Below are 25,452 nucleotides of genomic sequence, written 5' to 3'. Positions count from 1 at the left end.
CTCTCTCTCTCTCTCTCTCTCTCTCTCTCTCTCTCTCTCTCTCTCTCTCTCTCTCTCTCTCTCTCTCTCTCTCTCTCTCTCTCTCTCTCTCTCTCTCTCTCTCTCTCTCTCTCTCTCTCTCTCTCTCTCTCTCTCTCAGCTGCGCTCGCACACACGCCTCGCCCTCTCTCTCTCTCAGCTGCGCTCGCACACACGCCTCGCCCGACGCTGCGCGTAGCCTTCCATACAGATGAGGGCTGGAAGTCACGCACTCCTTGACGTAGCGAGAGACCGGTTGCAGTGCCGCTCGTCTCTGTAGCAGCGCAGCACGTATTGCGCAACGTGACTAACACCCAGGTCGCCCCGTAGCCGCCAATCCATCCGGTAAAACACCGTTATCCTACAAAGTGGGATTGGGAAGTGAGCCGACGAGAAGCTCTTCATTTTATTCTACACCAGAATCATCACAGGAATCGGGTGCACGCGCCACACTCCCTATACCGGACTCACCCACCTCTACATCCCCACAGAGATGACTCGCGCACGGTGTCGGAAGTCGTGATGTAGCCGTTAGTGAGCGAGAGCACCAGCTAGCCCCTGAAGCAACATCGCGGTTCAAGAACTCAACGGCTTGTAGCAGCAGGCAACCGTTTTTTCCCCGAGCATCAAATTGCATAGAGTCTCGCTAGGATTCAAATGGCAACGCTTTTAACACATGACAGTTCATGTATTCTATCTAAACAAGACATGGCAACCACTGGAACCGCTGAGGAGCCATGTCCCTGGATACCATCTCAACCATTCTGCAGCCAGGAGCATCAGTGTGACCACTCAGTGAGGAGCTACGAGGGTAAGCACCAACGTGACGGACGGGACTGAATAGACATCATTATTGGGTCCCACCTACCTGAAGCAGCCTATTCGATCCACTGTCATCACTGACAGTCTTTGGGCTAGGGCGGTAGTCTTCTGCTCTGCACCGTCTCTCTTCCCTGGCTCTCTGTTTGCTACAGAACCGCCAAGACATCCACTGGCTCAGTATACAAGCAGTACACCACTTTTGCAAATTAATTCGTCAAGCACTTGCTTTATTGTGACAGTGTACTGAGGTGAAAACGCGCCTTTTAGCTTTTGGCGTTCATAAATTACCGTTGCAACGCATTCAGAACATTGGAGGATTGGAGCGGCAGCGGTGTTCTATCTATACACGCGAGTTCCATCGCTTCTCCAACCTCTTTCGTCAACCCGGAAAGGACTTCTTGCCTTTGAGAGCTGGATATGTTGAGATTAACGTAAAGGATGGATCTAATAATATCTGTTTTGGGGATCCTGACGCTGTTACTGGAGGGCATCAGTTGCCAAGGAGTGTACGGTAAGTGTGCCTCTTCCTCCAACAGGTTGCAAGGAACGTGACCTTGTAAGATTTGCGCCCATAATTGCAACTTTAATGGGGGTTGGGGCCACAAAAAAATCGGAACTCATCTTGGGGGGCTGCAGTGGTTCATGGGTCTGTAGTTCTACAGCCAATTTTCTGCAATTCTACACATTTTGCCTTAGGGTGGAGACAATTTTTTTGCAGTTTTTAACATGATATCGAATTATCAATTATACCCCGGTTGGTAGTTTGAACCTGTTTAATACATGTTTACATAACAATGCTTTACACAACAATAGATGTGTTTGTGTTGCCCAAACACATTTTGAAATTGTACCTTTTTATTTTGATTATTCTAACTCTTAACAGTAAATTGAGTCCCAGACTGAGTTCCAATGTATTTTTTTAACCAGGCAAGTCAGTTAAGAACAAATTGTTACTTTCAATGACAGCCCTAGGATCAGTGGGTTAACTGCCTTGTTCAGGAGCAGAACAACAGATTGTTACCTTTTCAGCTCAGGGATTTGATCTTGCAACGTTGCAGTTACTATTCCAACACTCTAACCACTAGGCTACCTGCCAAATGAATGACTTATAGAAGAGAGAGCCACGAGCTGTCTATCAACCACTGGTTAGTGACCCGCACCAGGTTATTGAACAGCGAATATATCACAAACTGTCAAATTCCCATAAACTCCATCACAAATGATTTCTGGTGTTCTAATATACTGTAGCTAAAGGATTATCACAGTCGATTGGTTTCCTTTGTTGTTGGTGACGATATGATATGTAGATGTTGATGCGTCTTGAGGGCTTCAATGTACTGCCAAAATAAAGGAGCCGCCAGAACAGCTTCAAAGCATCTTGGCATAGATTCTACAAGTGTCTGAAACTCTGTTGGCAGGATGCGAGCATTCCTCCAAAATAAATAGCCAAAATAATGGGCAACTTGGCCTTTTAAAACATGACCCTAAGTATGATGGGATGTTAATTGCTTAATTATCTGAGGAACCACACCTGTGTGGAAGCACCTGCTTTGTATCCCTCATTTGATCAAGATGTTCCTTTATTTTGGCAGTTACCTGTATCTTACCCATGTGTATAATGTGTTACGTTTCTAGATTCCGACAATGTCGCCGTCACAATGGATCACATTGAGTGTCTCTTAACCGTCAAGATCACTTTTATGTATAAAAATTTGGTATTCACCAAGATGAATGCTATTTAAATAATGTACTGTATAAGCATATCACACGCACGCACACACACACACACACACACACACACACACACACACACACACACACACACACACACACACACACACACACACACACACACACACAGAGAGAGGAGTGTTCAACCAGTGGCACTGATGCTGCCTGGGCTGAAAAGACATGTGTGTTGACAGCAGAGGTGCACTCACTGTTCTATGGTAGTAATATGAATCATATGAGTGAGTGAAGCCACCTCACCCCCGAGCAGAGCTGGAGACATGGGGGCAGACACCACTGACCTGCAGCTGTTGCTACCAGTGGCATTGACCTGAGAGAATATTGTAGACCAGAGTGAAAGCTCTGGTCATACTGGGGGTTCAAGACTGTTTGATTGATATTGGTGGTAAACAGGCATGCTGTGTACTAGTGGCATTATCCAGATTAGAGGTTCAGTCAGACTGAAAGTGAAAACAGGTCTTAAGAAATGTTTGCAAATGTATTAAAAATAAAAAACAGAAACACCTTATTTTCATAAGTATTCAGACCCTTTGCTATGAGACTCGAAACTGAGCTCAGGTGCATGCTGTTTCCAATGATCATCCTTGAGATGTTTCACAACTTGATTGGAGTCCACCTGTGGTAAATTCAGTTGATTGGACATGATTTGGAAAGGCACACACCTTTCTATATAATGTCCCACAGTTGACAGAGCATGTCAGAGCAAAAACCAAGCCATGACGCCGAAGGAATTGTCCGTAGAGCTCAGAGACAGAATTGTGTCGAGGCACAGATCTGGGAAAGGGTACCAAAACATGTGTGCAGCATTGAAGGTCCCCAACATTCCTAAATGGAAGAAGTTTGGAATCACCAACACTCTTCCTCGAGCTGGCTGGTCGACCAAACTCGGCAATTGGGGGAGAAGGGCCTTGGTCGGGGAGGTGACCAAGAACCAAATGGTCACTCTGACAGAGCTCCTCTGTGGAGAAGGGAGAATCTTCCAGAAGGACAACCATCTCTGCAGCACTCCACCAATCAGGCCTTTATGGTAGACTGGCTAGATAGAAGCTACTCCTCAGTAAAAGGCACACAATGACATCCCGCTTTGAGTTTGCCAAAAGGCACATAAAGGACTCTCAGACCACAAGAAACAAGATTTTCTGGTCTGATGAAAACAAGATTGAACTCTTTGGACTGAATGCCAAGCGTCACGTCTGGAGGAAACCTGGCACCGTCCCTACGGTGAAGCATGGTGATGGCAGTATCATGCCGTGTGAAAGTTTTTCAGCGGCAGGGACTGGAGACTAGTTAGGATCGAGGGAAAGATGCAAAATACAGAGAGATCATTGATGAAAACCTGCTCAAGAGCACTCAGGACCTCAGACTGGGGCAAAAGTTAACCTTCCAATAGGACAACGACCCTAAGCACACAGCCAAGACAACGCAGGACTGTCTTTGTGACAAGTCTCTGAATTTCCATCTTGAGTGGCCCAGCCAGAGCCTGGACTTGAACCTGACCTGAAAATTGCTGTGCAGTGATGCTCCCCATTCAACCAGACAGAGCTTGAGAGAATGGGAGAAACTCCCGAAATACAGGTGTGCCAAACTTGTAGCGTCATACCCAAGGAGACTCAAGGCTGTAATCGCTGCCAAATGTGCTTCAACAAGGTACTGAGTAAAGGGTCTGAATACTTATTTAAATGTAGTATATACAATTGAAGTCGGAAGTTTACATACACTTAGGTTGGCGTCATTAAAACTCGTTTTTCAACCACTTCACAAAATTCTTGTTAACACACTATAGTTTTGGCAAGTCAGTTAGGTCATCTACTTTGTGCATGACACAAGTAATATTTCCAACAATTGTTTACAGACAGATTATTTCACTTATTATTCACTGTATCACAATACCAGTGGGTCAGAAGTTTACATACATTAAGTTGACTGTGCCTTTAAACAGCTTGGAAAATTCCAGAAAATTATGTCATGGTTTTAGAAGCATCTGATAGGCTAATTGACATAATTGGAGTCAATTGGAGGTGTACCTGTGGATGTACTTCAAGGCCTACCTTCAAACTCAGTGCCTCTTTGCTTGACATCATGGGAAAATCAAAAGAAATCAGCCAAGACCTCAAAAAAAAATTGTAGACCTCCACAAGTTTGGTTCATCCTAGGGAGAATTTTCCAAATGCCTGAAGGTACCACATTAATCTGTACAAACAGTACTCAAGTATAAACACCATGGGACCACGCAGCCATCATACCACTCAGGAAGGAGACGCGTTCAGTCTCCTAGAGATGAACGTACTTTGGTGCGAATAGTGCAAAGCAATCCCAGAACAACAGCAAAGGACCTTGTGAAGATGCTAGAGGAAACAGGTACCAAAGTATCTATATCCCTAGTAAAACGAGTCCTATATCAACATAACCTGAAAGGCTGCTCAGCAAGGAAGAAGCCACTGCTCCTAAACCACCATATAAAAGCCAGACTACGGTTTGCAACTGCACATGGGGAAAAATATCGTACTTTTTGGAGAAATGTCCTCTGGTCTGATGAAACAAAAATAGAACTGTTTGGCCATAAATACCATTGTTATGTTTTGAGGAAAAAGGGGGATGCTTGCAAGTCAAAGAACACCATCCCAACTGTGAAGCACGGGGTGGCAGCGTCATGTTGTGGGGTTGCTTTGCTGCAGGAGGGACTGGTGCGCTTCACAAAATAGATGGCGTCATGAGGAAGCTAAATTATGTGGATATATTGAAGCAACATCTCAAGACATCAGTCAGGAAGTGAAGCTTGGTCGCAAGTGGATCTTCCAAATGGACAACGACCCCAAGCATACTTCCAAAGTTGTGGCAAAATGGACAACAAAGTCAAGGTATTGGAGTGGCCCTCACAAAGCCCTGACCTCAATCTTATAGAAAATTTGTGGCAGAACTGAAAAAGTGTGTGCAGGCAAGGAAGCCTTTAAACCTGACTCCGTTACACCAGTTCTGTCAGGAGGAATGGGCCAAAATTCACCCAGCTTATTGTGGGAAGCTTGTGGAAGGGTACCCAAAACATTTGACACAAGTTAACCAATTTAAAGGCACTGATACCAAATATGAATTGAGTGTATGTAAACTTCTGACCCACTGGGAATGTGATGAAAGAAATTAATGCTGAAATAAATTATTATCTCTACTATTATTCTGACATTTCACATTCTTAAAAAAAAGTGGTGATCCTAACTGACCTAAAACATTGCATTTTTACTTGGATTAAATGTCAGGAATTGTGAAGAACTGAGTTTAAATGTAGTTGGCTAAGGTGTTTTTTTAAAATGTGTAAACATTTCTACAAACCTGTTTCGCTTTGTCATTATGGGGTATTGTCTGTAGATTGATGCGAAAAAACAAAGCAATTTAATCCCTATTAGAATAAGGCTGTAGAAAAAGTCAAGGGGTCTGAATACTTTCCAAATGCTCTGTATAAATCAAATCAAGTTGTATTTGTCACATGCGCCAAATACTTACAAGCCCTTAATCAACAATGCAGTTCAAGAAAAAGAGTTAAGAAAATATTTACTAAATATACTAAACTAAAAAAATAAAATCAAGAGTAACAGAAGAAAATGACATACCAATAACGAGGCTATATACAGTGGGGTACCGGTACCGAGTCAATGTGCTGAGGTACAGGTTAGTCAAATTAATTAGTTTATTTAGGTTGGGGTAAACTGACTATGTATAGATGAATAACAGCGAGTAGCAACATTTGTTGGACCTTCCTCTGACACCCCCTAGTATATAGGTCCTGGATGGCAGGAAGCTTGGCCCTAGTGATGTACTGGGCCATACGCATTACCCTCTGTACCGCCTTACGGTCAGATGACAAGCAGTTGCCATACCAGGCGGTGATGCAACCGGTCAGGATGTTCTCGATGGTGCAGCTGCAGAACTACTTGAGGATCGGGGGATCCATGCCAAATTTTTTCAGTCTCATGAGTGTGAAAAGGTGTTGTCTTTGGTGATACTTAGTTAGTTAGATACACTTAGTTAGTGATGAGCTTTGTGGGCAGTATGGTGTTGAACATTGAGCTGTAGTCAATGAACATCATTCTCACAAAGGTGTTCCTCTTGTCCAGATGGGAAAGGGCAGTGTGGAGTGCGATTGAGATTGAGTCATCTGTGAATCTATTTGGGCGGTATGTGAATTGGAGTGGGTCTAGGGTTTACAGCATGATGATGTTGATGTGAGCCATGACCAGCCTTTCAACGCACTTCATGGCTACCGACACGAATGGTAATCATTTAGGCAGGTTTCCTTCACTTTCTTGGGCACAGGGACTATGGTGGCCTGTTTGAAACATGTAGGTATTACAGACACGGTCAGGGAGAGGTTGAAAATGTCAGTGAAAACACATGCCAGTTGGTGCATGCATGCTTTGAGTACACATCCTGGTTATCCGTCTGGCCCCACAGCTATGTGACTGTTGACCTGTTTAAAGGTCTTGCTCACATCAGCTAAGGAGAGCGTGATCACATAGTCGTCCAGAACAGCTGGTGCTCTCATGCATGATTCAGTGTTGCTTGCCTCAAAGTGAGCATAAAAGGCATTTACCTTGTCTGGTAGGCTCGCATCACTGGGCAGCTCTTGGCTGTGTTTCCCTTTATAGTCTGTAATAGTTTGCAAGCCCTGCCACATCCGACGAGCGTCAGAGCCGGTGTAGTAGGATTCAATCTTAGTCCTGGATTGAAGCTTTGCCTGTTTGATGGTTCGTCTGAGGGCATAGTGGAATTTGTTATTAGCGTCCAGATTAGTGTCCTACTCCTTGAAAGCGGCAGCACTAGCCTTTAGCTCGGTGCGGATGTCGTCTGTAATCCATGGCAGCTGGTTGGGATATGTACGTACAGTCACTGTGGGGACGACGTCGCCGATGCCATTGGAGGAATCCCATAACATATTCCAGTCTGTGCTAGTAAAACAGTCCTGTAGCGTAGCATCTGCGTCATCTGACCACTTCCTTATTGAGCTCGTCACTGGTACTTCCTGCTTTAATTTCTGCTTGTAAGAAAGGAATCAGGCGGATAGAATTATGTTCAGATTAGCCAAATAGAGGGCGAGGGAGATCTTTGTATGCGTCTCTGTGTGTGGAGTAAAGGTAATCTAGAGGTGTTTTCCCTCTGGTTGCACATGTGACATGCTGGTAAAAATGAGGTAAAAAGGATTTCAATTTGCCTGCATTAATGTTCCCGGCCACTTGGAGCGCCACTTTTTGTTTGCTTATGGCCTTATACAGCTTGTTCACTGCGGTTTTAGTGCCAGCATCGGTTGATGGTGGTAAATAGACGGCTACGAATATTATAGATGAGCTATCTTTGTAGATAGTTTGGTCTGCAGCTTATCATGAGGTATTCTACCTCAGTCAGGCAATACTTCAAGACTTCTTTAATATTACACATCACGCACCAACAGTTATTGACAAATAGACACACACCCGCCCCTTGCCTTACCAGACGTACAGTAGCTGCTCTGTCCTGCCGATGCATGGAAAACCCAGCCAGCTCTATATTTTCTGTGTCGTCGTTTAGCCACGACTCAGTGAAACATAAGATATTACTGTCCCGTTGGTCAGATAGTTTTAATCGTAAATTGTCCAGCTTATTTTCCAATGATTGCACTTTGGCCTATTATACAGAGGGTAGTGTTGGCTTGCCTACTCACCGGCAAATTCTTACAAGACACCCTGCCCTCCTGCCCTTTTTTCTCTGTCTTTTCTTCACGCGGATGACAGGGATTTGGGCCTGGTCTCGAGAGCTCAGTATATCCATCCTGTTGTACTCATTCATCAAGTTCGAGGTGAGTACTCGCTGTTCTGATGTCCAGAAGCTCTTTTCAGTCATAAGAAATGGTAGCAGTAACATTATGTACAAAATGGGTTACAAACAATGAGAAATGAGAAATACGAAGAAAATAGCACAGTTGCTTGGGAGCCCTTAAAAACAGGAGCCATCCCCTCGGCGCCATTATGTTATATACCTTATCACTGTGTATCATACACTCAATGTGACTGGTGCTGTATGATACTATTTTACGTTGCTACTGCCGTTGACCAATGAGGAAGCTGCTGTCAGACTATAGGGGGTCAAGTAGAGACCACCCTCATCGGGAGGTAGAAACCGGATGCATCCCGTTTTCAAGGGAAATGGACAGAGAGCCTGTGACGTGACTTCCGCTTTTGGACGTTAACAAGACAACACTCCATCTTAACTCCTCCTCCACATTTACTGGATTGGTTGAACAGTGCAGAAGAGTGCACACACACACACACACACACACACACACACCTCACTCCTCACCTCACTTTTTGAGGCCTGCTCACAATTCATTCTGTGGCAGCGCAATGACCAAACGATATAGTGAATGTGAGGCTCTTGATCACTTCTTTGATCATGACGCTGGTGAGGAGGAGAGAGTCCTTGTTAAACTTTGACACAAAGTAGTCTGATAAATTGTACAATATGTTTAATCTGAGTATTTGTTATCGTCAAAATAATCCATATATTGTGTTTTTTGTAGTTGTCAAAGACAAGTTGTATGAGCTCAGGTCAATGAGGCCTACAGGCCATAAATAGCCAATAGCAGTTCACAATTTGTAATGTTCACAAGACCTTAAGTTGACAAAAATATCTTAACACAACGTTAGGTGATAATATATGTATTATTATGGATTTACAATCCGCTATAATGGGGCAGTCATTTTGGACCGGGAACACAAAATGAATTAACATGAAACAAACACAACAGGAGGGTTAAATTGGGCTATGACATGGTATGGTGTGAAATAATCCCACACACTGACACAAGAGATTGGCTTATTTTGTTGTCACATTTGCACATGTTTTTACCATATATTACAGTATAAAAGCCTATTCAAGACCTATTCACTATTCAAAATAATCCATATATTGTGTTTTTTGTAGTTGTCAAAGACAAGTTGTATGAGCTCAGGTCAGGTTTATAACACTGTCAATTTACCATCAGGATATTCTAAAGCCAATTACCTAATCCAAGATATACACCAGCTCTCTCTCTCTCTCTTACCATCAGAATGAATCAAACACATGCCATAGCAAAGCTATTAACTCATAGGCCTTATAACATTCTGCCATGATGTGAGCATGCACTCCATACCCATGTAAATCAACAGGCAGATCCTCACTTATTAAATAAATAATGTCCCATAATGCTTGTTATGGAGCACAGGGAGACTTCCTCCATGAGACTGCAAGCCTGCCAATTGACGTCAACACTGAACAGTAGCCCTCGGTTGAAGAGAGAGAGAGAGAGAGAGAGAGAAGCCTTGATGAAATTGTTTGTGCTCTTGTCTCTTTCGGTAAAGACAGAACAGAGGGAATGAAAAGGGGTGATGACCAACCCGATTCCCCAGGGCAGAGCGGCTGGGCTCATATATAGTATCCCCCATTGGGTAATGAGCTATCACATGCCAACAATAGAGAGAGAGAAACAAACAGTTGAAGTCAAAAGTTTACATACACTTAGGTTGGAGTCATTAAAACTTGTTTTTCAACCACTCCACAAAATTCTTGTTAACAAACTATAGTTTTGGCAAGACGGTTAGGATATATACTTTGTGTATGATTTCCAAAGAGTGTTTGCAAACAGACTATTTGACTTCCAGTGGGTCAGAAGTTTACATACACTAAGTTGACTGTACCTTTAAACAGCTTGGAAAATTCCTGAAAACGATGTCATGGTTTTAGAAGCGTCTGATAGGCTAATTTACATAATTTGAGTCGATTGATGGTGAACCTGTGGATGTATTTCAAGGCCTACCTTCAAACTCAGTGCCTCTTTGATTGACATCATGGGAAAATCTAAAGAAATCAACCAATACCTCAGAAAAAAATTGTAGACCTCCACAAGTTAGGTTCATCCATGGGAGCAATTTTCAAACACCTGAAGGTACCGCATCTGTATAAACAATAGTGCACATGTATAAACACCATGGGACCACACAGCCATCATACCACTTAGGAAGGAGATGCATTCTGTCTCCTAGAGATGAACGTACTTTGGTGCAAAAAGTGCAAATCAATCCCAGAACAACAGCAAAGTACCTTGTGAAGATACTGGAGGAAACAGGTGACAAAGTATCGATATCCACAGTAAAACGAGTCCTATATTGACATAACCTGAAAAGATCTTACTTTTTGGAGAAATGTCCTCTGATCTGATGAAACAAAAATATAACTTTTTGGCCATAATGACCATTGTTATGTTTGGAGAAAAAATGGGGAGGCTTGCAAGCCGAAGAACACCATCCCAACCGTCATGCACGGGGGTTGCAGAGTCATGTTGTGGGGGTGCTTTGCTGCAGTGCACTTTGCTTTGCAATATAGATGGCATCATGAGGGGGCAAAATTATGTGGATATATTGAAGCAACATCTCAAGACATCAGTCAGGAAGTTAACGCTTGGTCACAAATGGGTCTTCCAAATGGACAATGACCCGAAGCATACTTCGAAAGTTGTGGCAAAATGGCTGAAGGACAACAAAGTCAAGGTATTGGAGTGGCCATCACAAAGCCCTGACCTCAATCATATAGAACATTGGTGGGCAGAACTGAAAAAGCGTGTGCGAGCAAGGAGGCCTACAAACCTGACTCAATTACACCAATTACTCTGTCAGGAGGATTGGGCAAAAATTCACCCAATTTATTGCGGGAAGCTTGTGGAAGGCTACCCAAAATGTTTGACTCAAGTTAAACAATTTAAAGACAAATACTAATTGAGTGTAGAGGTTGACCGATTCTGATTTTTCAACGACACGATACCGATACCGATTATTGGAGGACCAAAAAAGCCGATACCGATTAATTAGCCAATTTTTATTTATTTATTTGTAATAATGACAATTACAACAATACTGAATGAACACTTATTTTAACTTAATATAATACATCAATAAAATAAATTTAGCCTCAAGTAAATAGTGAAACATGTTCAATTTGGTTTAAATAATGCAAAAACAAAGTTTTGGAGAAGAAAGTAAAAGTGCAATATGTGCTATGTAAGAAAGCTAACGTTTCAGTTCCTTGCTCAGAACATGAGAACATATGAAAGCTGGTGGTTCCTTTTAACATGAGTCTTCAATATTCCCAGGTAAGAAGTTTTAGGTTGTAGTTATCATAGGAATTGTAGGACTATTTCCCTCTATCCTATTTGTATTTCATTAGCCTTTGACTATTGGATGTTCGTATAGGCTCTTTAGTATTGCCAGTGTAACAGTATAGCTTCCGTCCCTCTCCTCGCTCCTCCCTAGGCTCGAACCAGCAACACATCGACAACAGCCACCATCGAACCAGCGTTACCCATGCAGAGCAAAGGGAACAACTACTAGAAGGCTCAGAGCGACTGACGTTTGAAACGCTATTAGCGCGCACTAACTAGCCAGCCATTTCACTTCAGTTACACCAGCCTCATCTCAGGATTTCATAGGCTTGAAGTCATAAACAGCGCAATGCTTGACGCACAACGACGAGCTGCTGGCAAAACGCAAAGAAAGTGCTATTTGAATGAATGTTTATGTGCCTGCTTCTGCCTACCACCGCTCAGTCAGATACTTAGATACTTGTATGCTTGTATGCTCAGTCAGATTATATGCAACGCAGGGCACGCTAGATAATATCTAGTAATATCATCAACCATGTGTAGTTAACTAGTGATTATGATTGATTGTTTTTTCTAAGATAAGTTTAATGCTAGCTAGCAACTTACCTTGGCTTACTGCATTCGCGTAACAGGCAGTCGACTTGTGGAGTGCAACGAGAGAGAGGCAGGTCGTTATTGTGTTAAGGCTGCAAGATTGGATCCCCCGAGCTGACAAGGTGAAAATCTGTCGTTCTGCCCCTGTACGAGGCAGTTAACCCACTGTTCCTAGGCCGTCATTGAAAATAAGAATGTGTTCTTAACTGACTTGCCTAGTTAAATCGGCGCCCAAAAATACAGATTTCCGATTGTTATGTTATTGAAATCTGCCCTAATTAATTGGCCATTCCGATTAATCGATCAACCTCTAATTGAGTGTATGTAAACTCTCTACTATCGTTCTGACATTTCACATTCTTAAAATAGAGTGAGTGAGTGAGTGAGTGTGAGTGAGTGATAGAGAGAGAGAGAAATCCCTGGTGTCTTTTTAGAAACATTCACAAGGACTTAAGACCAATGTCCCACAGATGCGATTTGTTTTGCTGGATTTCATGCTGACATTTTCCGTACTTGACGCACATGTGCTTTTCAACTCTCTAAAAGCCAGCGAGTAGGAGTCTGTGTGTGTGTACTTCCGTTTGTACCACTGCACGGTAAAGCAACACTCAAGTTTAAAACAATGTGTGTGGTACACAGAACGCACCGCAGCCTAACTAAGCTTAGGACCCTGGGACCAAACGTAGCTCTGCTGACTGTTCCACTGACAATGAATGACTTCAGACCGGAACGCAAAGAGTTTGATGCATCTTGTGGACATGAGGCTTAAGACAACTAAAGGCTCATAACCTCCTATCCTCAGTCCCCCCCAGCTTTTAATATGTGCATGCCAATGAGTGACCGCGTCAGGGCTATATGCTAAAACAGGACAGTAGCTTGTAAACAAATACTTTCATGTGATGTGAATGTATGCGTTCATACACCGTAGATCATGCTCCATTATGTCAGGAAGAGCTTCTGGCGAAGGATGCAGCCCTTCAAAGCAGTATAAAATACACTTACAGTATGGGGATGTGTCCAGAGAAATGGGTTTTAATGGAAAGTTCAAAGTCAACATTCAGAATTGAAGGTTGCCAAATGTCCATACTCAGTATTCTATTAATATGGAAAATGGGAAGCATTTGGGAAGAATGACATGCCATGGAAAAAAAACGGACAAAAATTGCACAGTCAGGTATGCCACAATGAGTGTGATGATTCTCTACCACGATACAAGATACCTTTCAAATCATGTATCATTTGTTATGACGATACTGTACATCCTTCTATGAACTGAAGTATTCTGTTGGCTTTATAGATGTCAGTCTGACTCTGTTTCAGTGTCGATATGATCTTGTAGCAGTTTGAGATGATTAAATGGTTCAGCCAGAATCATTATTGAGGGCTCATGATGACCAGTAGAACTGCTGGGCTGCAGTACACTATAGTCTCTCGCTCTCTCGCAATCTCTTTCTGTATCTCTGTTGCTCTCTCGTTCTTCTCAACCTCTGGTAAAGGTCCCCAAAGTACACACATCCCTGGGAAGTCCTTTTCAGTTCGCTGCAGCTTGCGACTGGAACGAGCTGCAACAAACACTCAAACTGAGTCTTCATTAAAAGACTCAATCATGGACACTCTTACTGACAGTTGTGGCTGTGAATCCAAGCCCCCATCCCTGCAGGAGGCCTTTTGCCTTTTGTCAGGACGTCATTGTCACTAAGAATTTGCTCTTAACTGACTTGCCTAGTTAAATAAAGGTTAAATTAAAAATAAATGTAAAAAACAACTTTTCACTCGTCTTCTTTTGGTCTGGAGAGGTACAATACGTTTCCTGTACCTCTGGTTGGGACTCTGTCATCTTCCATTTCAAGTCACAAACTACAAACTCCCCAAAACTCTCATGTAGCAATTACTTAATGTGTGGTACATCTAAAGGATAACAAGAAATATGTCCTTCTTTTCATGTTTAAAGGAACATGACTGTATGACATGATGATAGGATAATGTAGCTGTGCATTAAAGTGAAAGTAGCATCTTCATCTGGAGATCAGTTTGTTCACTTTGCATCACAGTCTCTGAGCTTTGAGATGCTCCCTCCTGATCTTGTCCCTCCATTGCTCCACAGAAGCAATTGAAATCCCCACCACCTCTTTCCCTATCTTGCGTTGCTATTGAAGTCCCTGCGATTCCTGGGGTTTCTTTTCATGAGGCTTGGTTCAGACGCTTGGACTTCTAAGCTATGCAAATGCCTCCGCCAGTGAAACTAAAGCCGTCTTTGTTGGTTCTCAAAAGCCTCCTCCACAGAGTCCTTTATCAATTCTCTTGGATCTGGACCTTCACATTTCCCACCCTAATGAGATAACATTACTCGCTTTCTCTCTCGGACGTTATCTCTCTCTTTGTCGTTATCCTTCTCTCTCTTTCTCTCTGTCCCTGTCAATCTGTCATTAAATGTTATTTGTCACGTGCGCCGATGACAACAGGTGTAAACTTTACAGTGAAATGCTTAGTTACGAGCCCTTTCCCAACAATGCAGAGTTAAAAAGTAAGATGTCTCTCTTTTATCTGTCATTATCATTCTCTCCCTTTCCCCCTCTCTCCATATCTCTCCCCTCTCTTTTACTCTCTCCCTTCTTTATCTCCCTTCCTCCCTCTCTGTCCCCCTGTCTGTACACTCAGCTGGCACAGAGCCCACGAAGTGTGAATGGGAAAGGGGTGATAGAGTGTAAGAGAGAGGGGGAATGAGAGAGAGCGAGATGGAGAGGGGGCAGGGGGAGGGATGTTCTGTACAGCAGAGAGACAATTTGGAGCAGTGGAGTGGTGGGTGTATTGGGGACTGGTGTCACAGCTGTTGAAAGAACTGGACCAAGGTACAGCGTGGTGAGCGTACATATTATTTTATTTAGAAAAGACGCCGAACAAAACAATAAACAATGCAAACCAAACCTGGAAGATAAAGGCTATGTGCCATAAACAAAGTCAACTTCCCACAAAGACAGGTGGAAAAAGGGTTACCTAAGTATGGTTCTCAATCAGAGACAACAATAGATGGCTGTCCCTGATTGAGAAGCCTACCAGGCCAAAACATAGAAATACAAATAATAGAATATGGAATACCCACCCCAACTCACACCTTGACCAAACAAAAAAATAGAAACATTCAAAGCAATCTACGGTCAGGGCGTGACAATTACTGAAACATGCAAACTACAAACATATAACCAGTTAAAGAAAATGAATACATGACAACTAGATGCAAATATTTTACAAAAAATAATTAAACCTGACAACTGGTCTATACCAGTGGCAGTCGGTGCTGTTTAAGATGAGGGAATATATATATATATTTTTTTTAATGAGAATGGTCTTATTTCTTTTACAGCATATTGGATGATTGTCATTCATATTCCATTCACCTAGTTCAATGTAACATCAATACGTTTAGGCTTCTACATGATACTCACATTATCCCTATACCCATCATGAAGTTGCTACAACCTAGTCTATGAATTAAAGTTTACAACATGGGTGAAGAGGTCGAGATAGTTTTAAATAATCAGGGTCACAGACAGTGACACATTCAATACCCCCTTGCACACTCTTGCCTGTATCTAGCTGATCTAGGTTGAAATTCTTAGTCCAACAGTTGCAAATGAGAGTTTCTATTGGACAAATTCAGGTATGTTTAGCCCCGTTTCATTCCATTTGCTTCCAGTTGCTTCCGTTTAAGAAACGTTTCTGAACAGAATAGGCAGAATGAATACACCCTTGATCACAACACAGTTCACTTTCATAGCAGCCACATAGAAACAGCATGATCACTTTACTAGTTGTATATATAATTCCTTCTCGCAACTATCTACACGTTCTCCTCTCACCTTTTCCCTTCGATTGTGGACTTCAGTGCACAACACATCAGCTGTCTGTGACCATGCAAAAAACCTTTCCAAGCCAAACCTTCATATCATATCCGCTAACAGCTACACACAGCCTACATCCTTGTCACGTCATAGTCAACATAGCTACTAGAACTAACGCGTTAGGAAACCCGCTACAATCATGAAGTACAGTGTACAGTCAGAAAGCAGTTTATCAGTTACACCGGCTGCCCCGTTGGCAATAAATGAATAAAACCAAAAGCTTACCTTGCCTTGGAAGAATTCCAGTGTTGGATAGCCTTTGCCAGCTAGCTAACATAGCATCGCTCTCTGTTTGAGCCAGGTGTTTGAGTAAACTAGCTAGCTGCATTTGCTACCGAAGTGAAAGTAAAAAAATAAATACAAGAAACAAATATCTCTCTTGCTTTTTAATTTTGGAAGAAATTAATTTGTTCAAAACTGTTCAACCATTGTCTTTTTCTCTCTGAGTCACCTACTCACCACATTTTATCCACTGCAGTTCTAGCTAGCTGTAACTTATACTGTCAGTTCATGCTGCAAGAGCTCTGATAGGTTGGAGGACATCCTCTGGAAGTTGTCATAATTACTGTGTAAGTCTATGGAAGGGGATGAAAACCATGAGCCTCCGACTACACCATGGTGCTACCCTACAGAGTGCTGCTGAGGCTACTGTAGATCTTCATAGCAAAACAGTGTGTTTTAATCAATTATTTTGTGACATTTTCTTATGTTTCACATTTTATATTTTTATGAAATTCACTGAAGAGGATGGTCCTTTCATTCCTCCTCTCAGGAGCCTCCACTGGTCTATACCTTTGGTGGGGCCTCAGATTGCTACTACTCTCTCATGCTGGGGAACTTACTCACACATAATGTCAGCTCTCATAGGAGCCAGTCTTAGGAGATGTCTGTGATCTGCAGTGCTGGGAATGCAGGATCCAGATAGCTACCAGTTTATACCTGCTATTGCTTCTAGTCCCTCATCTGATGTGAAAGTTGAGCTCACCCAAGACCCAGTCTTTGGAGTGTTCTCTCAGTATAATGTTAGAAAAACAGAAGCTAGGTAACAGCCAATCCAGACATGACATGGTAGTCCGTATGTACTTAAAATTGCACAAGCTTTGAGAGGCATTTTCATATGCTTATAACATCTATATAGAGCAATCTCATTTGAATGGCAAACCAATGGACAGTTATTCACTCAGCTATAAGCTGAATAGATTCACATCTTAATGAACAGTGGGGATCAAGCAGAATTGTAAATGCAGGCTAGCCATGCCCATGTTATCATTATGGTGATAGTAGATTTTTGTTTCATCTGAAATCCCTCTTCTGCACCCTTTAATGTATTATTCTGAGTGGATATGTCTGTGCAAACCGGAACTGTCAGGGACTGCATTCAAACACATACACTTACAAATCACAGAGAGACAGAGAGTTGATCTCAGGAGGTAGCTAAGTTAGTGTAACAGGGACACAGGACACCCTTTTAGTGATGCTGGAGAAACACAGGGAGTGGATTAGATGACTCAAACGGCACCACACAGCCTTCGACTGACTGTCACTCCTCCAGCCCACACAGGCATTCTAAGTGCTGCTCCTGTGAAGTGATGTCTGTTGTCATGGTGATGCTAGGCAAGGCACCACACTCCTATTCTCACATCCCCTGACTTCCCCTTGTTGCCTCGTTCCCTTACTCGTTCCTTCTCTCTCTCCACCTCTCTCTCTCTCTCTTTCTTTCTCTCATTCTCTTCCTCCCTCTCTCCGTTGCTCTCTATCGCTTGCTGTTGCATGGCAGGGAATCAATCGCTGAAACAAATGTGAAGTGATTGCGGCCTAAAAGCTCCTCGCAGCAGCCTCCCACGTGTGCATGAGAGAGAGAGAGAGAGAGAGAGAGAGAGAGAGAGAGAGAGAGAGAGAGAGAGAGAGAGAGAGAGAGAGAGAGAGAGAGAGAGAGAGAGAGAGAGAGAGAGAGAGAGAGAGGCTTCACCTCCATGTAATTCTTAGTGAGGCGACTAGGGGAAAAGGAAAAGGGCTACTTATCTCTGTAGCGAGTAATGTTTAAGTACTCTGACAAGCAGGAACAGTGGTGAGGTAAGCTTGTTGACAATGATGCCTTCAGTAGTCTGCCCGCTTCAAACCCCAATGAGAAACAGCTCAGACGCCAGGGGGTTTCACACTGCAACCATCTCTCTCTCTCTCTCTCCATTACACAGATATACATTTAATGGCACACACACATACTCTCAACATGCACTTTGGCAGATTCACTCACACAGGTCACGGTGTGGTGTGTGTGTATTATTTATGTAGAGCACTGCTTTCTGATGTAGCAAGATAGACATATTCATGGAGCATTCATTGTATGATTTATTGCAGCATTCATTTGTTGATTCCTTCACACATCAAACAGTCACTCAGAGACAGGAAGCATGATTCAGAATATGTCACAGGCTACCAGCTCCTCTCATAAGTGTATAAAGTAACCTTTATTTAACTAGGCAAGTCAGTTAAGAACACATTCTTATTTTACAATGACACCCCTACCCCTGCCAAACCCTCCCCTAACCCTGGACAATGCTGGGCCAATTTTGCGCCGGCCTATGGGACTCCCGATCTCGGCCGGTTGTGATATAGCCCGGGATGGAACCAGGGACTGTAATGACACCTCTAGCACTGAGATGCAGTGCCTTAGACCGCTGTGCCACTCAGGTCTACTAACTGCACGCTCTAAAATGGCACTGAAATGTTTGTTTGATACTCTGTATTCACCACTGCCAAATATAGGCCTAATACCGTAATTGTATGATCTAAAATGTCTTCTCTTCTTTTTGTGTGACAAACCCACTTTGTTCCTAACCTCAGTTTTTCCCAGAAGGCATTTCTCTCTTGGGGATATACTCAGCACCTAATTAGGATAATGGAACACTGCAGAGAAGCGAGGGAACTCTATAGGTTCATGTGGCACACTTACTTCATTCACCAGCACTAGACAATGAGCAATTCCTAAATGGAGTCACAATTCTTACAATTTTCACGGACTTACAAAGGTCTGTATACAATCAAATTGTATTAACTGGGGCCTACCAGGTGGTTGCAGTGGTCTAAGGCACTGCATCGCAGCGCTAGCTGTGCCACCAGAGGCTCTGTCGCAGCCGGCCGCGACTGGGAGGTACGTGGGGCGACGCACAATTGGCCTAGCGTTGTCCGAGTTAGGGAGTGCTTGGCCAGTAGGGATTTCCTTGTCTCATCGCGCACCAGTGACTCCTGTGGCGGGCCGGGCGCAGTGCGCGCTAACCAAGGTTGGCAGGTGCACAGTGTTTCCGTGCAGCTGGCTTCCGGGTTGGATGAGCGCTGTGTTAAGAAGTAGTGCGGCTTGGTTGGGTTGTGTTTCAGAGGACGCATGACTTCCGACCTTCGTCTCTCCCGAGCCCGTACGGGAGATGTAGCGATGAGATGAGATAGTAACTACTAATAATTGGATACTATGAAATTGGGGAGAAAAAGGAGAGGGTAAAAATGACAGAAAAAATGTTTTTGTATTAACTGTATTGTCGTATATCTATAGAAGTCCATCTGTTAATTATTTATTTTGAGGACCTATATTGTTATAGTGAATAAGCAACCTTCAAATAAAAGTGTTTTAGTGTTCCAATAGAAAATCCTTACCAAAGGGTTTGATGTCTCTGTATAATAAAACAATAGCTTACCCAACGGAAAATTACTATTTTTTCAACCCCTATCTACAGCTTGGCATTAATATTTAATGCCACATCTTTCGTTGTGAATAGGGAGAGGAACAAAATCGAGTGGTGATTTAATGCAATACATTTTGTTACCTGATGGCAGAGGAGGATGACTGATTTCTATTTTCTTCCTCTTTCCTCTCAGAAGGAAGGGACAATACTTATAAAACTAGGCTCACCCCACCCTGGGTACAGACCCATACAGATATATACACTTACAGCTGTGGTTTCAAGGCTGGTCATAGGCAGGCAGCAAGTATTGAATGGCTGATGATATTTGAATGCCAATGTCTGAATAGCAATGAGGAGACAAAAGTAGTCAGACAACATGGTCTGGAGACGGAGAGCAGGACGTTATTTTCTCTTGGTGCAGTAGGTAACGTTGCTTCCATATTTCTTATGCCTTTTTGTATTCTTGCATGTGTCTTTAGAAACCCGTTCACTTAAACCACAATATACTGTTGGAGCTTGTGTAGTTTTGTCCACCAGCCGGATCTCTCTAGCAATTAGCCCGTGGACTAGGTTAGGCCTTGTGTATTGTAATATTGTAAGAAAAATGTACTCATTTAAGTGTAAGGCTGCCTCCAAATGGCACCATTTTCGCTACATAGTGTACTATGGGCCCTGGTCAAAAGTTGTGCAATATATAGGGAATAGGGTTCCATTTGGGATGCACACAAACTGTTTTAGTCACTGCTATCTCTGTCGTGTTGTTGGTGTTTAATGCTTTGTGCCTGGCTGTCATCAGTTCCATTAGCATATTTACCAGGCTGTGCGGTGAGCCACCATGGAGAGGGAGAACAGCTACTTCACACTGGATCATAAACCTGTCTATCAGCACAACTGTATAGATGGAGGAGAGAGGGAGAGAGAGAGGGAGAGAGAGGGAGGGAGCGTGAGAGCCTGAAAACAAAAATGAAATCAATAAATGATGCAAAACAACAATGGTGTCATGGAGAAGATAATAGAGAAACAGACGAAGAAGGGATGAAGCTGTAGAAGAAGAGATGAGAGAAGTAGAGAGAGGGGAAAAGAGAGAAGAAGAGGGAGTAAGAGATAGAAGAAGAGATGTTCTCTTCTTGAATTTAAAATTGATTAAATTAAGATCGTTTGTCACTGGCCTACACACAATACCCCAAGTTCAAAATTAAATTATGTTTTTTTTTTCGATTTTTTTGTAAAAAATTTATTAAAAATGAATAGCTGAAATGTATTGAGTCAATAACAACCCCATTTGTTATGGAAAGCCTTAATAAGTTCAGAAGTAAACATTTGCTTAACAAGTCACATAATAAGTTGGAAGAGAGAGAAGAGAGATGAAGAGATAGAAGAAGAGATACAAATATATAGATGAAGAGAAAGAAGGAAAGAGAGAAGAGAGAGACGAAGACATAAGATAGAAGACGAAAAGGAAAAGAAGAGAGAAGAAGAGATAGAAAAAGAGAGACGAAGATAAAGAGGAAAAGAGAGAAGAAGAGATAAAAGAAGAGAGTGAAGAAGAGAGAGAAAGAGATAAGATAGAAGAAGAAGACGGGAAAGAAGAAAAAAAGAGAAGAAGAGATATTATAGAAGAAGCAATAGAGGAAATGAGAGAAGAAGAGAGAAGAAAAGATAGATGAAGAGAGAAGAAGAGATAAGAAGAGATAGAAGAAAAGAGAGAAGAAGAGATTGAAACACAAATTGAACCACAAAGACCAGGGAGACTTTATTTTCTCATATCACAGCCATTCAACTCTGTAACTGTTTTAAAGTCACTATTGGCCTCATGGTGAAATCACTCAGCGCTTTCCTTCCTCAATGTGATCTTTTTTTTTACACGTCTACCATTAGGTGCCCCTCTTTTTGCGAGCCATCTGATCAACAACATTGTAGTAACTCCACAAAACAAACCCAATTCTTGAAGATGGCTGCCGTCTTATCGGCTCTTCACCAACCATGCTATTTTGTTTGTTTTTTCGCGTTGTTTGTAAAAAATTTTTTACATAATGTTGATTTTACCGTCTCTTATGACTGAAAAGATCTTCTGGACATCAGAACTGCGATTACTCCCCTCAGATTAGACAAATAGTTTTTCTTCAATGAGTCGGATGGGAAGGAGATACTACAGATACCCGACCAGGCCCAGATCCCCGTCATTCGCTGGAGAAGGAAACTGCGATTTCTCGGAAAAAGATCAGGGTGCCTTGTGAGGATCAGGTAACAAGTGGCTAATCTTCCTTTGCCTTCCGTCCTGCTAGCTAACGTTCAATCTCTGGAAAATAAATGGGACGAACTGAAAGCTCGACTATCCTACTAACGGGACATTAAAAACTGTAATATCTGTGGTCAGAAAGTGGTCAGATGAAGCAGATACTAACCTACAGGACTGTTTTGCTAGCACAGACTAGAATATGTTCCGGGATTCTTCCGATGGCATTAAGGAGAACACACCTGCTTTATCAAGAAGTGCATTGAGGACATCGTACCCACAGTGACTGTACGTACATACCCCAACCAGAAGCCATGGATTACAGGCAACATTTGCACATTCGCTTTCAAGGAGCGGGACTCTAACCCGGCAGTTTATAAGAAATCCTGCCATGCCCTCCGCCAAACCATCAAACAGGAAAAAGTGTCAATACACGACTAAGACCAAATCGTACTACACCGGCTCCGATGCTCGTCGGATGTGGCAAGGTTTGCAAACTATTACAGACTACAAAGGGAAGCACAGCCAAGACCTGCCCAGTGACACAAGCCTACCAGACGAGCTCAATAACTTCTATGCTCACTTTAAAGCAAGTAACACTGAAACATACATAAGAGCATCAGCTGTTCCGGACCACTGTTTGATCACACTCTCCGCTGCCGATGTGAGTAAGACCTTTCAACAGGTCAACATTCACAAGGCCGCAGGGCTAGACAGATTACCAGGATGTGTACGCCGAGCATGCCCTGAGCAACTGGCAAGTGTCTTCACTGACATTTTCAACCTCTCCCTGTCTGTAATACTAACATGTTTCAAGCAAATCACCATAGACCCTGTGCCAAAGAACACTAAGGTAACCTATGTAAATGACTACCAACCCGTGGCACTCACGTCTGTAGCCATGAAATGTTTTGAAAGGCTGGTCATGGCTCATATCATCACCTTATTCGAGAAACCCTAGACCCACTCCAATTTGCATACCGCACCAACAGATCCACAGACGATGCAATCTCTATTGCACACCACATTGCCCTTTCACACCTGGACAAAAGGAACACCTATGTGAGAATGCTAATCATTGACTACAGCTCAGCATTCAACACCACAGTGCCCTCAAAGCTCATCACTAAGCTAAGGACCCTGGGACTAAACACCTCCCTCTGCCACTGGATCCTGGACTTCCTGACGGGCCGCCCCCCCAGGTGGTAAGGGTAGGTAACAACACATCCACCAGGCTGATCCTCAACACGGGGGCCCCTCAGGGATGCGTGCTCAGTCCCTTCCTGTACTCATTGTTCACTCATGACTGCACGGCCAGGCATGACTCCAACACCATTATTAAGTTTGCTGATGACACAACAGTCGTCGGCCTGATCACAGACAATGATGAGCTCAGAGACCTGATCGTGTGGTGCAACGACAACAACTTCTCCCTCAATGTGATCAAGACAAAGCAGCTAAGGACTGAGCACGCCCACATTCTCATCGACGGGGCTGAAGTGGAGCAGGTTGAGAGCTTCAAGTTCCTTGGTGTCCACATCACCAACAAACTAACATGGTCCAAGCACACCAAGACAGTTGTAAAAAGGGCACTACAAAATCTATTCCCCCTGAGGAGACTGAAAAGTTTTGGCATGGGTCCTCAGATCCTCAAAAGGTTTTACAGCTATACCATCGAGAGCATCCTGACGGGTTGCATCATGGCCTGGTATTGCAACTGCTCGGCTTCCGACCACAAGGTACTACAGAGTGTAGTGAGTACGGCCTAGTACATCACTGGGGCCAAGCTTCCTGACATCCAGGACCTCTATATCAGGCAGTGTCAGAGAATGGCCCTAAAAACTGTCAACTTCTCCAGCCACCATAGTCATAGACTATTCTCTCTGCTACCGCATGGCAAGCGTTACCGGAGCACCAAGTCTATTCCCAATAGGCTTCTAAACAGCTTCTACCCCCAAGCAATAAGACTCCTGAACAGCTAATCAAATGGCTACCCAGACTATTTGCTTTGCCCCCCCCCCCTTCTACGCTGCTGCTACTCTCTGTTATTATCTATGCATAGTCACTGTAATAACTCTACCTAAATGTACATATTACCTTTATTACCTCTACACCGGTGCTTCCGCACATTGACTTAGTACCGGTACCCCTTGTATATAACCCCACTATTGTTATTTACTGCTGCTCTTTAATTATTTGTTATTCTTATCTCTTATTTTCTTAAAACTGCATTGTTGGTTAAGGGCTTGTAAGTAAGCATTTCAATGTAAAGTCTACACCTGCTGTATTTGGCGCATGTGACAAATACTTATTGATTAGATTTTTTAGAGGGAAAAGAAGAAAGCCTGTACAGAATAAAAAGTGCAACAAGGCACTAAAATAATACTGCAATTAATGTAAAAAGCACTTCACTTTTGTGATTGAATACAAAGTGTTACTGTATGTTTGGGGCTAATTGAATACAACACATTACTGAGTAACACTCTCCATATTTTCAAGCATAGTGGTGGCTGCATGATGTTATGGGTATACTTGTAATCGTTGAGGACTGGGGAGTTTTTCAGGATAAAAAAGAAACGGAATGCAGTTAAGCAGAGGCAAAATCCTAGAGGAAAACCTGGTTTAGTCTGCTTTCCACCAGACACTGGGAGATACAAGGCCAAATCAACACTGGAGTTGCTTATTTTTTATTTATTTTACCTTTATTTAACTAGGCAAGTCAGTTAAGAACAAATTCTTATTTTCAATGACGGCCTAGGAACAGTGGGTTAACTGCCTGTTCAGGGGCAGAACGACAGATTTGTACCTTGTCAGATCGGGGGTTTAAGATAACAGTGAATGTTTCTGAGTGTCCGAGTTACAGTTTTGATTTAAATCTCCTTGATGTATGGCAAGACTTGAAAATGCTTGTCTAGCAATAATTAACAACCAATTTGACAGAGCTTGAAGAAAAATAATGAGCAAATATTGTACAATCTAGGGGTGCAAAGCTCTTATGAGATATTTCTGTGTTTCATTTTTAATAATTTTGCAAACATTTCTAAAATCCTGTTTTCACTTTGTCATTATGGGGTATTGTGTGTAGAAGGGTGATAAATGTTTTTTGTCAATGTGGAATTCAGGCTGCACCACAACAAAATGTGGAATAAGTCAAAGGATATCAATAAGTTCTGAATGGATAGAAGAAGAGACAGAAGAAGAGAGGGCAGAAGAGAGAGAGAAGGAGAGAGAAGAGGAGGGGGGAGAAGAGGTTGAAGAAGAGAGAAGAAGATAGAAAAAGAGATATGAGAAGAGAGGGGA

At 42.8% G+C, this 25,452-nt stretch overlaps 1 protein-coding gene across 1 annotated transcript in view; it reads left to right on the top strand.

The window, feature by feature from the left end:
• The first annotated feature begins 244 nt into the window (after positions 1–244).
• The window catches only part of LOC135557305 (MAM domain-containing glycosylphosphatidylinositol anchor protein 2-like), a 142,692-nt gene continuing 117,484 nt past the window's right edge, over positions 245–25,452 (top strand). Inside the window, exon 1 of the mRNA XM_064990490.1 lies at positions 245–1,351. Within this exon, the coding sequence (XP_064846562.1) occupies positions 1,279–1,351 (73 nt within the window). The 5' untranslated portion in view covers positions 245–1,278. The remainder of the gene's footprint in view (positions 1,352–25,452) is intronic.

This window comes from Oncorhynchus masou, chromosome 16, assembly GCF_036934945.1.
Source record: "Oncorhynchus masou masou isolate Uvic2021 chromosome 16, UVic_Omas_1.1, whole genome shotgun sequence".
NCBI lineage: Eukaryota > Metazoa > Chordata > Actinopteri > Salmoniformes > Salmonidae > Oncorhynchus > Oncorhynchus masou.
Note: the sequence above shows the minus strand (reverse complement) of the source record. Positions and strands in the feature narration are given on the sequence as shown.